The 15,787-nt window shown below is 43.1% G+C and overlaps 1 protein-coding gene across 3 annotated transcripts in view; it reads left to right on the top strand.

Moving 5' to 3' along the window:
• Positions 1-14,250, top strand: part of NXPH2 (neurexophilin 2) — a 34,583-nt gene extending 20,333 nt beyond the window's left edge. For all 3 annotated transcript variants that reach the window (XM_072931731.1, XM_072931730.1, XM_030278116.4), the window contains one exon: positions 11,418-14,250. In XM_072931731.1, the coding sequence (XP_072787832.1) occupies positions 11,418-12,161 (744 nt within the window). In that variant the 3' untranslated portion in view covers positions 12,162-14,250. The remainder of the gene's footprint in view (positions 1-11,417) is intronic.
• Positions 14,251-15,787: the final 1,537 nt, after the last annotated feature.

The raw sequence follows: 15,787 nt of genomic DNA, 5'->3' as shown, positions 1-15,787 counted from the left end.
AACACCACTGGTGTACTCTGAAGAGAACACTTCCCCCTGCCCTGTTGCTAGGATTGTGCATTTTCTGGGGTATATGTGCACCTTAAAAGCCACATGCTAAAGCACCGTTCCCCTCATCCCCAGGTCCCCTGGATGATTTATCTGCTGTCAGGGTTTGTTTCACCAACTGCCAGCACCCTGCTAGTACAGTTCTTTTTACACAACCTGGAAATGTTATTCTTTATATGCCAATTGGAATACATCAAATGCATAGTGAAATGAGACCAAATTTACACTTGGGGTTATGTGCCCTGTAATTCACAGTAAAAGAATGATTGGAAGATGTAAAGATGTGTTGAATGTACTCCTTTCTTGTTTGATACAGATGTGGAGCAAATAGGTTTGAAATTATATTTTTGCATGCAAATGACAGCAATTTGTATTAACTCCTATTGTGCTAGAATGTAACATTTTCATCTGAGCCAAGCCTTTCTGTCTTCAGATCCTCTTTCTGTTCTTCCAGTGCATTTACAACAATCTTTGATATTAATTATCTTGGTATATTCTTGCAAGGAAACAAACCAGGCACGTGTTGTGACATTCTTCCAGGCAATCTAGGTGTCAAACTCATCTTCCTTTGTTAAACACAAGTCATGGATTTATTCTATCAGGGCAGATGACTGACCAACTTCTAATTAAGCCCTGTTAAAACTTGCACGGTGACTGGATTTCAAATTTGAACCTTGTCGTTTTCAAAGCGTCTTAAACCTGTCATTTTGGTTTTTTTCCAAAAAGGAATTCTGATTTTCCTATTCTTGGGGACATAAAAATGCCTGAATAAATTAAAAGAGATTAAAATTGGTTTTCAATAGGACCTCACAGTATGAAGTCACTGTTAGTACACCATTATGAGGAACACAATGACTGCAGGCGTGGCTGGCTCATGCCAGGCAAAAGCTAATATTGTTTCACCTTAAAACTTAATAATCAGGCAGCCTCAGTCAATGATTTTCTCTTCTTTAAGAGAGTAATTCATTTAGGAAAGCAGCATGCATGCATGTGCGTAGGCAGCAATAAAATACCTCCAAGTGTCCCAGTGTGCTACCTCAAGCTAAGTGCTTTGAAAAGGGAAAAGAATTTTAATTTAATTTAGAAAACTTCTGTGGCCTTCCATGCATTGAGTAGGGAGGACACAAGCTGTGAGCAGGCATGGGGACAGGCAGCTTCCAGCACAGCCCCACTGGCTGATGGTGGGGAGGAGGACAACCCTCAGCCTGGCCTTCATCCCAAACCTGTGCTGTCATCTGGAGCACTTGGGGAAAGGCAGTGACAGATTGCCCAGGAAGGGACAGGTTTTGGTGCAGTCCTGGGGTGGTGCTCACTGCCAGGCTTTTCCTGCACTTCTCACGTGCTTCTGGCACAAAGCTTTGAAGCAGAAATATTTTCTTGGGGAGATGCCATGAATGCACTGAGCAGCTCCCAGAGCTTGGTCTGACTGTGCTGCTCAGAGTGCATTAATGACAGCACACGTGGGCAGCAGCGTTTCCAGGAAAAAACATCATCCCTGAAGAAAACAACAAAAGTTATTCTCTTCTCTGGAAGAGGAGAAAAAACTCTTCTCTGGAAGAAGTATTTTTAGTCAATCTCCCCTGTCCCTGCCCAGCTGATGGATTCTTGGATACATCCACACACTTCCTTCAAGCAGTGGGAGGATTCAGGAGGAATTCAAGAGTCACTGGATAACCCCAGTTAACTGGTTCTGTAGTAGGAGCCTGCCAGGAACTTGGGGTGACCACAGCTTTTCTGAGATGTCAGTGCTGAAAGCACTGGGAGCACTGAAAGCACTTTTCCACTGGGAGCTTTCCACACTGAGCTCTGTGGTGACCCTGCCTGAGCCAAGAGTGGTGCCAGAAAAACACCTTTTAATGCTTTAAACAGAGCATTTCCTTCCTAACCCAGCTGAGGGAAGGAAGTGCACACTCTGACAAGATGCACTAAACTGTGAAAGATGGGGCAAAGTCCAGAAACTTGGGATTTGTTTCTGCTCACTCTCCCCTGGCTCCAGTTGTCCCCCACTAAAGGCAGGGGAGTTTGGAAGCACACACGCTGTTCTCCAGGTGTGGGATCTTTATCTCCATCACGTCACTGGCAGGTTGTTAGAAAATGCAGCCTGCAGTGAAGCAACACAAAAAAATCTTATGCTTGATTTAAATAATGGTGTTCATTGCCTATTAAAATGTAACTTTTTGTTTTAAAAAAAGATTAATTAAAACGTACAAGAATGCAATTCAGTTACATTTAATGCTTCAGCCCAGCTCACTTTTCATCACTCATTCCCAGAAGTAGTATTCAGGGAAGCATGGCATTCTCAGTTCTGCCATTAAAAGCACAAATGACTATCAAACCTGTTCTTTTCAACAGCCTGGCTCAAGTATCACCATTGTTAGATTTTTCATAACATATTACTTTGGTCATTACTGTTTTGCAAGATAATTGTATCAGTGATCTAACTTTTGACAGGATCCAAAGTGGCTGAAAATAGTTCACTGCAGCACCTTTGTCTTTTAAAGGCCATTTGGGGCTTGTTATTTTAATCCTTGTGCAGCCTGATTTATCACTTCAAACATCTGTCAGCTGTGCTTTGTCTTGAAATTGATAGTGATAGTGTTACTGATTTTTCAAGAGCAGCTGGTAGAGGTTCATTAGTTAAGCTCTCAAAGGGAGTAGATAACTGTAATATTTTTCTTTGTTAATCATCTCTTACTCGTAATAATACAGAGCTTGAAATCTGCTAGAAATGCACAGCTTCTCTTTGTTTGTAACTCATCAGAAGCATTCTTTCATTCTTTTAATCTGGTTCGATTATTAAAACTCTCCTCTTCATAATGCAGTAAAAAATTGAATAATTGCACATGAGTGGGAAGAGAGAAAAACCAGCCTTTGCTGTGTCACATTTCGCACTGAGAGAGGTCATCGGGATCTCAGAGTTCACATCCAAACACAAAACAACTCCAAAGAGGAGATTAAGGGCTCTTCCATAATTGATTTTTAATTTAAACTTTACAAGGCATAAAAAACCCTGATGACAACTTCAGTAAAGTCAGGTTCATTTCTAACAGATACAGCAGTTTTCCGTTCACGCTCTTTCCCTGCCACTCAAAACAGCCTTCATGGTGAACTGCTATTCTTAAAACATTTCCCCCCAGAAATGTTTGCCAGCCAGGCTCCAGCTGAGCACCACGGTGGCTCCTGCCCAGAGCTTCCAGGGACTGGAGCATCTCCCTGGGACATCTCCTGCAGCTGAGAGCGGATCCGCGCTAGTGCTGCTTCTCACACGCAGATAATTACCGCTTGAAATTAGTATTTTAATGAACTGATCTGGCAAACGTGGAGCAAAATCTCCCAGGCATTAAGGAAATAAGCAGGAAGGGAAATTATTAACTGTAAAGTTCAGCAGAGGGCTGGTTGGCAGGAGCCAGCTTGGCAGAGGGGCTGAGTGTCCCCACTTTCCTTTGCTTTCCTTGCTTTCCACAAGAAGCTGAGTTGGGGTTTGGTCCTGCAGGCTGCCCTGGGTTTTAGGGACAGGGATTAGTGGGATTTGGCAGTGCCGGATCAATGGTTGGACTCGATGATGTTTTTTACAGTCTTTTCCAACCTAAATGACTCCATGAGCTGCACCTGCAAGCAGCGCAACTTCAGTGTAGATTGAAAACACCTGGCACATCTCACAGCCTTCCCAGGTGAATAGGATTGTCTTCTAAATGGCCCTAAAAGTAACCAAATGCCAGATCTCCGTCCTAAAAGCACATCTCAGTTCCATAAGACAGTTCATGTGTCTACAATAGCAGTGAAACTCAGTGCAAAATAGATTGTGAGAATTCAGCCTGAATATCAAGAAAATTCACAGAGTGACTGAAAAAGCCAGTCAGAATCAGTGGGGCTTATTTGGTGCTAATACAATAATAATAATAAAGTTTTCTGTATCTGCTGTATCTCAATTTGATGTTTTTATACAATATTTTTTCAGACCCTTCACAGAAAGGTTTACATTTCTGTTACTTCCCCACCCTTCCAGAATGCCTCATATATAGTAAAGAACTAAAACTACTTAGTGATATCTAAGAAAAAAATGTACAAGTTGTTCCCCAACACACATAAAAATAAGAGACCTAATTTTGATCTCAGAGATCTCTAATTTAGATTTAAGGTGGGGGAGGGGAACCCAAAGACTCAAAGTTTTCAATAAGAGAATTGGTTCACATTTTTTGGCAAGAAACATTTCTCAGAACAATTTTTCTGTTCTCTCAGCAAAAAGGTAGATCAATTCAATGCATGGATATAATTTAAAAGCAATCTATGCTCTAAGCAATTTATCCAATTGCGGCTGGAGGAAACACTTCAGATAACCCAAAGCTACTTGTCAGGGTTGTGAAAAAGGCACATTTTTGAAATAGGAAATCTTTGCAGGCTTTATTTTTAATTTTCACTCTTTTCTTCTGCTGCTTCTTCCTCCCAGTTTTGTTTCTCTACTGAAGTGCTGTTTTAGTAAAATAATATTTTGCTTGCTTGCACAAATTGGAGAATTTTAAAGTGGGGTGTTTTTTTTCCCTGTAAAATATGATACTGAGTTTGAAGTGTCAATTTTGTTTAAAAAATATGCAATGAAATTGTACCTGGGAAATTTCTCTCAACATACCCCTTTTAGATTTGTAGTTTTGTCTGTGGCTTATTGGGATGTTATCATTTCATATTCCCATTTGAATTAAAGATTTCTACCTGTACCTTTGCTGACCTTTGGGTGGATGCAGGTGTGACAGAGATAAATCAGCAACAGGACAAGAGGTCATGGTCTTAGCTGTGCCAGGGGAGGTTTAGGTTGGACATTAGGAGGAATTTCTTCACAGAAATGGTGATTAGGCACTGGAGTGGGCTGCCCAGGGTGGTGGTGGAGTTACCGTCCATGGAAGTGTTTAAGGAAATCTGGATGTGGTACTCAGTGCCATGGTCTGATTGAAATGGTGGTGTTTGGTCACAGGTTGTACTCAGTGATCTCAGAGGGCTTTTCCAGCCTTAATGATTCAATGATTCTGTTTACAGGCTGAAAATCTAACGGGCTGCAAGGTTCAATCATGAAGGCTTTCTTTTCTGCTGAAGCATCTTCTCATTGTATTTTTAACTGCAAAAGGCTGGGTAAAATTGTTAAAATAATCCAATTCTGTTAGTTATTGAACAGGGGATTTCTGGCTACCTTCCCTGAGTAAAAGAAAGTTGCAGTAGCATTTAAAGATTTCTAAATTGTAACCTCCCTTACTTGTCTGGGGGATTTTGAGAAGCCTGAGGACTTCTCATCTAAGGATTTTGAGAACTCTGCCACTGCCCAGCTGGAGATCAGCCCTCCTGACTCCCAGCTCTGTAGTTTCCCCCCATCATGGATATCTTTGCTGGATTTGGCACATTGAACCCCACAGTCCCTCTGTATCACTGGGTTCAAGATGAAACAGAAATCAAGCAAGTGAACTCTGAATTTGTGACTTAATTTCATCTTTGCACCAGAGTGTTTTGAAGAGCCAGTCGTTGTCCCAGAAGAGAGAGAGCCAGGCACAAGATCCTGCTAGTGTTTATTTACTTACAGTTTAGCAAGGATGAGGCTGTAGAGCCTAGAAAGGCATTTTGGGTGCCTGAGGAGTGAGGGCACCCTCAGCTACAAGGTTCTGCCTCTCTTCTGGATATACACATCCCACCAGCTCAGTGCTTGGTGGATTAGAGAATCACAGAAGGGTTTGGGTTGGAAGGGATCTTAAAGCTCATCTAAATCCAGCCCCAGGCCATGGTGGGCAGGGACACCTCCCACAGGACCAGATTGCTCCAAGCCACATCCAACTCGGCCTTTTTGCTTCATTGCAAAGCAGCTCCACAGCATCCTGAAAAATAAACCTGTGACTGGATGGAACAAACATGGCACTTTTACACAGTCCTGCTGAAAGATATTGCTTAACTCCCAAATTCCTCACAGCATTCCTGACAGCAATCACATCTGCAGCCATAAAACCCTCCACAGCCTCTGTCTTTGAAAAAAAAATTTAATAATCAGTAAAGTTCAAGCTCAGCTTGTTGTGATGAATTATTGGAGCCCGTCATCATTTTCTTGGGGGAAAAAAAAGACTAAAAGACTATAATGGAACATAATTTTATGGTTTTTTCCATTTAATTGATGAAGGGCTGAGTTTTTATTAATATTTCTGGGCTCCAGTGTAAGATGCTGAAAAAGCTAATATGAGATCATTGTATCTGGTTAATGTGTGTGCTTTGCAAAATTGATAAGCCCTGTCAAGACATAAATTATTTAAAATTTGATAAATGCATTGAAATCACTGAATTTTCAAACCGATAAAGCAGAGTTATTTCTCTTCCTCAACACACGCCCCCCTTCAAACTGGGGCTTTTATGTAGTCACTCAATGGGGCCACATTATCCCATGGCCTGTGAGGCTCCAAAATCAGCACAGGGAACCCAGAGAGGTGTCCTGTGCTGCTGCAGAGGGGACACATGTGTAAACCCATGGGACATTTGGGCATGGAAGCAGCAGAGAGTGAGGATACCACTGGAATCCTCCCCAGTATCAGTTTTTCACTGGTGAAACTGGGAGCTAGAGGAGTGGTGGTACCCCTCCTCTCCTGCAGTGGGATAAAAAGCTCCCAGTGAGCAGCAGAATGGTGCTTCAGAGCTGTTTATTCCAACAGACCAATTCATTCTAGCTAATTGCTGAGAGTTTTGAAATGATTCCTGGCAGGGGTGAAGCTAAAGGAATGATTGCTGGTGATTGATGAATAACCTGGATAAAATTCCCAAAGCACCAGAACTATTAACTCTTGCATCGGGACACCTGCTTTTATTTAGTGCCTTGCCCACAGAGAAAGGCACTGCAGTGAGTTCCAAATGAACCCAAATTTGGGCAAACAGAGAAAATAGAGCATTTACTGATACCAGTGTTTCATCAGTGTCAGCTCATTTCTCAAAAACAGCTCACAGGGAATGTTATTTAACCCTGCGCTGCTCTGCCATGATCAGGATGGAAGGGGGAGAGTTTGAAGAGCAGTGATCCTCTTTTAGAGGAGGGCACAGGAAGAACCAAAGGTTTGAAGTTTAAAACTCCACAAATATAAACCACAGTGCACTGATTTGAGCTGTTCTCGCTGTTTATGCAGTGAAAGAAAGCAGTGAGATGTGCTATGGATGGGGCCACGGTTGTGTTTCTTACTGGAAAATATCTACAGGCAAATGGAAATTTTAGGGTAACTGGGTGCCATTTTACAGCCTCTGTAATAGGGAAAAAGATTAGGTGATTTCTGTTAGGAAATCGATGGCTTGGAGGGAATGGGAAAACACCAGTGCAGCAGAGGAGAACTCCAGCAATAGCCATCTGTTCAAATGGATACACTAACTTCCCTAAGCTGGTGTTTTTCAAATACCCTACCAGCAATATTTTTCACTATAGTGATGCATTATAGTGAAATGGAAAGATGCTGAGGAAGTAGTTTTTTCCAGCATGTGCTGCATTCTTTTAATACAGATTTTTTTATTGCCCGGAAATTGCTAACCAATGTGAATAAACAGCTGAACAAAGCCATTGGCCCTTCCTCACTAACAGCAAAATGCAGCCAGCGAGGGAAGGGCCTTGGGAAAAACCAAGTGTTACGAGTTCTCTTATACTGCAGAAAGCTTTATTCAAAACAGGAAAAAAATCTGCACTCCTCAAAGGTTTTACATTACAAAAGCACAAACACTATTCACATCTCTGAGCAGTGTCCCCTCCTTCCTGCTGCTGTGGCAGACACTGAGCAGAACCAAGCGGTTCTTTGTTAAATTCTTTTTTTACCCAATATTTGCAAAACACAACCAATTTACCCCCTCAGACACAAAGTCCCTTCCCTGCAGCCCTCTGAGATGACAGAAGTTCTGTCAGCTCCTGGATCTCACTCCTGTAATGAAATTAGTGGAACAAGACAGCACTAGGATGGAGCAGAGTCAAGAATTAATGCTGTGCAAGACTGAAGAATCCCACAGCCTTGCAAAATACTTCAAAAAAGAGGAGGAAAAAGATACTCAAGCAAAGTGTAAGGTACAGGTTTCTGCAGTGCCTAGGGATTGCTGTCTGGGCCTTAAACAGGAGTATTACATTCTTATAATTCAATTTATCAATTATTTCACATTCCTGTGTTATGAAAGCTGTTTTGTTGCCACATGAAATAGCCCAGGTCACTGTAGCTTCAGGGGTGTGTTTTGTTACCCAATGAGTAAACCTCATTTGGTGTAACAATTACATAAATAAAAGTAGCAGAAGTGTAGCAAGGCACAATTCTGTGATTTCACCATCATGGGCTTGAAATACTTGTGCCTTGATATGTTATTGATGTGGCAAACCTGCCTGGCTTTTGCATGTGTTAATGTTTCCCACCCTTCAGCCATCCCCAACCCCATACCCACATATTTCTGCTTTTCCTATCAGAGCCTTCAGCAAGGCACCCCAGGGAAAGCAGCACTCTGCCATCTCATCTGGTGTGAGAGCCCCCAGAAGAGACATACACTGAGCACATGGCTCAATGTCCTCTGCATCTCATAAGAGGCAAGGGGAGAAAAGCCAGAGAGCCATTGCAGGATTTCAATAAGCATTGCAGAAGACAAGTAGCCCAGGAGGATATTTGAGGGTGTTCCTGTGCCCTTGCCAGAGGACAGTCAGAGCTGGGTGCAGACACCAGCAAAGCCAGATTCCCCTGTAACAAAACAGCTTTCTTTCCTTATATTTCACCTTAAAATATCCAACCACTTTTCCCTCTGACTCAGTTACTAACAGCAATACCAGCTGTAGGTGCCCATGGTTTGAGTGGTCATTAGCATTTTAAATAGCATTTCATTTAGCCATGCAAATGAAGAAAGTTTCTGGTATTCCAGCATTAGCAGGCCCCTGGGCCCAGCTGTAATCTAGAAATGCAGCAGAAAAGCCTCTTTTTTGTGCTTCTCAAGGCCTCAGGTCAGGTTTGGGATGGGTGAATGTGTGCAGCACTTCTTGCTTCATGTGAGCAGAGTCACTTCTCTGCAGCAGGGGAGTGATTTCCCTGGCAGTGCAGATGGCCAGCGTTCTCAGCAGCACACAGCTGATCCTGGACTGCTGACAGGCTTAGGAGTGGCTGAAGAACCACACATAAACATGACAGAGCTTCACCAGGAACTTTCCATCACAGCAGAAGTGATGTTTCCCCCAGCATCATTATGACAGCGCTATTTGGGCTGGTACAGATCAGCATCTGTCACTGTTTCCATTAGAATCTCCTATTTCCCCGGGTTCCTAGCTCAGCCATAAAAAAAAAATATAAGACAGAGGCAGAAAGTTGACATACAAGGTCTCGGGCTGAGAATGATCACTGTTGTCTTTTCTTCCCCCACTTTTAATCTGAAGAAGGAAATAAGGTATTTTTGCAGACACACCTGGCCCACTGCATTTCCACCCAGCCATGGATTTATTTCTAGTAAAAAATAAGTGATAGGACAAGTGGAATGGCCTTAAGCTGAAGGAGGGCAGGTTTGGATTAGTTATTAGGAAGAAATTCTTTACTGTGAGGGAGATGAGGCACTGGAACAGGTTCCTGATAGTGTTCAAGGCCAGGTGGGAAGGTGTTCCTACCTGTGGCAGTGGGTTTGGAAATGAATGATCTTTAAGACCCCTTTCAACCCAAACCATTCTGTGATTTTATGATTTAGCAATAGTGATGGTCACCTTTTATCATTCAAGCTGTGAGTGTTGCTGCTGTTGCACATTTCATCTTAATTACTGCATTAGGGGTGATCAGGAAGGACACGGGGTAGTGGTAGTGGGTTTGGGCTCTGGTTTGGAGCCTATTGCTGCAGAACAGGCCCTAGTGAAGATTAAGGGCTTTGGAGTTTCTAATCTTCACCAGATTATGAAATGCAAAATTGCAATTTATAGAAATAACAGCTGGATATTGTAAAACCTGAGCCCTGTGAGGAACCAGAGGTGTAGAAGATCCTTTGGGATCAGGAGCAGAAGGAAAAGCAAGCTCAGGATTGAAGTTTCCCTCATGAGACACAAAGCACAAAATTCCATCCCACACATTCCACGTTTGCGCTCCATGTTTTGGCTGCCTTATGCAAACTTCCAGCCTGTAATGTTGCTGTGGAGAGTAAAAACCCCATCCCTGCAGTAGTTATGCTGGGATCCACCACCCAGATCCTGCACTGTGGGATCAGTGCTGAAGCAAGAGCAGCATTTTGCCAGGAGGAAGGGCCAGCAGCAGTTTGTCACCAGGGACAGGGCAGGACAACAGTGTCCTTTCTTCTTCCCATTTTAAACATCTCTTTGTTCTGTTCACACGGTTTGTAGAAATAGACGCAGCTGAAAAAGTTTTTCTTTTGTACATTAGGATGACTGTGTAAGGCAGTTCCAAACAGAACAGACCCTAAAAATGCCTTCTCCAAAGCTTCTACTCAAGATTTAAAGGACCTAAAAAGTCAGATAATCATTTCTATCCTGTTGAAACACATATCTTGCTTCTGACCTCTGGATCATACACTCAAATTATGCATTTCCAACAGGACTTCTCTGCCAGAGAGAGCAGGAAGAACACACCTGGGAAATGTGTGTCTGCACTGAGTTGGAAATTTTACTGAGACCTGTGTGTTTGACTCTGAAATCTTAAGGCAAATCTGTCACTACTAGGAGGAAGTTTTGCTTTCTGATTGCAGACTCAGCTTGGCCTTGTCTAGGATCTTAAAACTGAGCTGTGCTGTGTGGCTGGGAACGCTCAGCACTCCTGGAAGGCTGGGCCTTGCTAAGCACAGGCAGCTGTGCAGCTGAAACCAGCACACCAAAACAGGGCCATGTTCACTGTGTCAAACTAAGGGCACAAACGTGCAAACTGAGTTTGGATCAAATGGAAGAAGCAACACCAGAAAAGACAAATGTACAATGAATGGTTTAGGAGACAACTACACCAACAGAACAGGATTTTAAGCCTAAACCAGCTAAAAGGTTGTGGGGAGAAAAGGGAAGGGACTGAAAAATCGTGCTGTTCTATTTCACTCCATCTTTTAGCAGAGGGGCCACTTTGGTCGTCAGGGTTTCCACTTTCCTCAGTCAGGTATTCATCTAATAAATTTGTGAGCATGGGGCCTGCTCTTGCACATCACAGCCATCAGCCTGTCCAGAGGTTTATCCCCATGGATGGCTCCTACTGAGATTTTTGCATCTTCCATTTTGAGTAAAATCCCTGAACTTTCATAGAACAGTAGAAATTTCTCATTGCAGTGGTCCATGTGACCGATTCAGACCCTATGGGTATAAAAATAAATATGAATGGCTCCTCCTGTGTCTTGGCTGTATTATTCCCCCCTTCACACTGCTGTCCCTTTCTGTTTCGGAGCAGGTGTTCTGTGACACCAGGCGGGTCGTGCAAGCCGCGGACGTGCTGGACTGGGAAGACAAGGATGCTGCAGAGACACTGGTTGACAACGTGGTTCACTCCAGGATCATCAACCCTCTACGCCTCTTTGTTAAACCATCTCCCGTGCTGAAACACGGCCAGGTGTCCTACTCGGACAGCATAGAAAACTTTTGGGATTGGTTGTCCAACATCACGGAGGTTCAGGAATCTCTGGCACGAACTAAACGCAGACCTATAGTAAAAACTGGGAAATTCAAGAAAATGTTTGGATGGGGTGACTTCCACTCCAACATCAAAACTGTAAAGCTGAACCTCCTGATCACGGGGAAAATCGTCGATCACGGCAACGGAACCTTCAGCGTTTATTTCCGACACAACTCCACGGGTCTGGGGAATGTTTCTGTCAGCCTGGTGCCACCTTCCAAAGTGGTGGAGTTTGAACCATCCCCACAGTCCACGCTGGAGACCAAGGAGTCCAAGTCCTTCAACTGCCGCATCGAATACGAGAAAACAGACCGCGCTAAAAAAACTGCCTTGTGCAACTTTGACCCTTCCAAGATCTGCTACCAAGAACAGACCCAAAGCCATGTCTCCTGGTTGTGTTCCAAACCCTTCAAAGTCATCTGCATTTACATCGCTTTCTACAGCGTAGATTACAAACTGGTGCAGAAGGTCTGTCCCGACTACAACTACCACAGCGAGACGCCGTACCTGTCCTCCGGCTGACCCGGCCCGGGGCTGGGGGTCACTCACAAAAATGAGCATTCCCATTAACCTTTTGGAGAAGAATATGTTTTCCTATCAGGTTAAAAAGTCTCTAAAAACTGTAGCTGTGTTTGTGCTGTATTGTAACTAATCCAGCTGTTTATGTAACAGTCGTTTTCATTTCAGGCCGTTGCATTTTAGCGCTCTCATCCTTTATAAGGGAACTGCCAGGCAGGCACAAGAAAAAAATCAAACAAAATTATGTCTGTAATGAACACTGATCTTAAAGATCAGTTTTTTAAACAATTCCATGGCAGAGAGTTTGTCTTTTACTTGAATTGGACAGCACTTAGCAGGTCCTATTTCTCATTGGAAACTTTAGGTGACAATAAGAAAGAACAAATGATGAAGTGGCCTCAAAGCTGCTCATAATCAAACTTCAAATAAACAGCTCTCCCACTGATTTCATAAAGAATGTTACACAGAGGGCTCGTGTAGTCAAGTCCAAATACTGAGAGGAAGTGCTAATTCTTTGATAAAAAAGGAAATAAACTGCATTTTTATGAGTTGCAGTAGCTGTAGGTGTTCATTGAAGTGAAGAGTGAGTAGTTCTTCCTTCAGACTTCCTACCCATGGATATGCAATGATATAATTAGACCTCGATGAGCTTTAATTTATTAGACCCTACAGGTGTGCACGTATGGTACACATTCCTTCCTCCCATGCCCACCACTGTGTTTGAGTCCTCTCACACATTCACACAAGCACACATACCCCAGTATTAGTTTTGCAGCAGCAGAGAATCTATAAATACCTGGGAAAAAGATAATCTCTGTTTAAGTCAACCTGGTCTAGTGGAAGGTGCTCCTGCCTATGGCAGGGGGTTTGGAACTGGATGATCTTTAGGATTTGTTCCAACCCAAACCATTCTGTAATTCTCTGAACTGTAGCAGGGGCTGGCTTCCAGGCAAAGGAAGCAAGTGTTTTGCTATCCAGACCCTGAGCACTAAAGTGCAGCAAGAAAAACACATCACAGCACAAGGATGATACCTGAACAAGCAGCTTTCTCTTTCTTGGCACCAGTTGCTCCCTTAGCACTGCACTGTTCACCTTAAGTCAAAGTATCAGCCATGACAAAGAGAGAGAACAACAAAAATCTATGCACCTTCACCTCATAAAGCAGGTTTGAAACTGTTAACATAAATACTCAGACAGGCTTTCCCCAGTGCAGAACCAGCTCCCTGCACTGCAGCTGGTGCAAGGGAGGGTCCAGCCGTGGCTGTGCTCCACCAGGTGTGGTCCCACTGCAGTCAGGAGTGGTTTTGGCTCTGGCCATGCAGGTTCCAGCATCACCCCCTGTGCTTTCTCTGGGTACTGATCTGCTGCTGCTGCCAGTCTGTTCTCCTGCTCCTTGGTGACAGCTCGATGTCACAGGTCCTGTGGAAGGAGCTGGCTGAGGAAGTGCTGATTGCCTCCAATCAGACTTGCACACAGGGTTCAAGAAGTTACACACAGCTTAAATAAAGCACTATTGAAATACTGTTTGGTGATGTGCACACAGACAAGTGACTGTGGCAGCTCGGAAAGACTCACTCATGAGATTATTTCTGATTTCCTTGGTAAAGACTCACACAAAAAAATTACTCTGTTAAAAATATACGACTAACTGGGTGATTTGTTTTTCTCTTTAGGTGACAAATTTAAATGTGTGGTTTAGTTTGATCAATAATCTAAATGTTTTCCTTCATCTTATTTCATACAGAGTCTCTCCTGGTCTATAATGATGTTTTTAGTTTGCCTATTCCTGTCAATTCCTACAAGTTGGTCTACTTTGTATTCTGTATAACGTGTCCTCGCCCCAGCTGTACATGAGCTTGGATTTATTGCTATGAGTTCAGTGGTTGGTGCTTTTGTAACTTAGCTGTAAGCCATGATTTTATTGCCATGCATTTTTACTCAGCACTGTAGGCAATTAAAAGAAAACCCTACATGCTATTTATTGTAGAGTATGTGGAAACCATGTATGTACATACACTTAAATATGTGTACATATGCAGAACATATATGTACATGTATTTGTATGTAAATAAAGAGAGTTTATTAAATCTAACACTTGCTTGTGGCCCATTTGATGTTTGGTTTTAAATGTTGCATGTATGAAGACACAAAGTAAAACTAAGGCACAGCAACATTTCACTGCACATTTTTGCAATGTATGCTATAGTGAACTGTGTACAAGCCGAGGCAGGGGAGGTTCAGCAGCATTCCATGAGATTTGAGAAATGAAGCACGTGTTTTGACAAAGGCAGTCCTTAACAGTTTAATAATTGCACCAGGTACCATTAAAAGTGAGGGGGAAAGTTTAAATTGGACCACATTCCCAAGCAGGAACACCTGGAAGAGAGGGCAGCTCGCTGCTGATTCAGCCCTTGCTCAGTTCCTCATCGAAAGGGGAGCTGGATTCTCCTCCTCCCTCTTCCCAGCTGAGCTTTCCAGGCCTCAGGAAGACAAATCTGGGAGACACTTACCCTGGTCTCCTCCATGAGCCCTGCACAAGGAGCAGCCTGGCAGCTGGAGCAGGAGAGAGGGAGGGAACCGTGCTGCCAAACTCCATCACTCCCAAGTCCTCACCACTCTTCTTCCAACCACAATACTCTATTCATCAGCTTAAAAGCAGGTGGCTGCTGTTTTTCTGCAGTTTTTCGTTCAGATCAATTTTGAAAACATTAAAAAAAAACGTCAACTACATTCTTACTGCAGTCAAAATCTGCCTAAGAAGAAATTATTTGCAGCCAGCAGGGTAAGCAAAATACAGTGCAATGATGACAGGCTTGATTAGGTCAGATGTCATGCTGCCCATGTAAACAAAACTAAATGTGATTTCATTTCACACAGAACAGGCCGTGTTTTTAAAAACATTTTCCTATGTAGCAGGTGACTGTTTCAGACAAGTTTCAAATTATTGCTATTATGGCTCTTATTCAAAGGATTTTGAAAGAAAAACTTGAATTATTAAATACAATTTTTAAAAAGCGTCTTGAGTGGGCAATGGCAATTTATGACTACAGCAACTTAATCTTGAAGTTTTTAATATACAGCCTTTATTTAATCCAAATCTCCACAGGACAGTTTTGCACACATTTGTATCAGTGAAAATTTCATAGAATCGTGGAATATCCTGAGGTGGAAGGGTGCCACAGGGATCATTGGGTCCAGCTCCTGGCCCTGCACAGGACACCCCAAAATCCCACCTTGTGCCTGAATCACTTCCTGAACTCTGGCAGGTATGGGGCTGTGCCTGGGGAGTTCATATTAAATATATAAACTTCTTGCTAAATACATTTCCTGTTGTTCAAATTTCCAATAAAAAGCTCATCCCTGACAAACACACAAAGCCTCAGCTTTTTTCTTTAGCCAGCAGTCTGTGCAGAGCTGCAGGAACTGTGCACATCCACGGTTTTTTAATCATTCCAACAGAAGGAAGTAAGAGCTTGGGGTTTTTCTTTTCTCCCTGAAGAATTTTGTCCTATGGACCTCCAGATTTGTGATTTCCCTGCAGCCCTCAGCAGTGGGCACATCCTGCTGCGAGTTCTTCAGCCTCACTGGTGCCATGGGGAGCACGAGGCAGTGCCAGGCCCTCACGAGGA

This window comes from Taeniopygia guttata, chromosome 7 (assembly GCF_048771995.1).
Source record: "Taeniopygia guttata chromosome 7, bTaeGut7.mat, whole genome shotgun sequence".
NCBI lineage: Eukaryota > Metazoa > Chordata > Aves > Passeriformes > Estrildidae > Taeniopygia > Taeniopygia guttata.
This window is presented reverse-complemented; position numbering and strand designations above follow the sequence as displayed.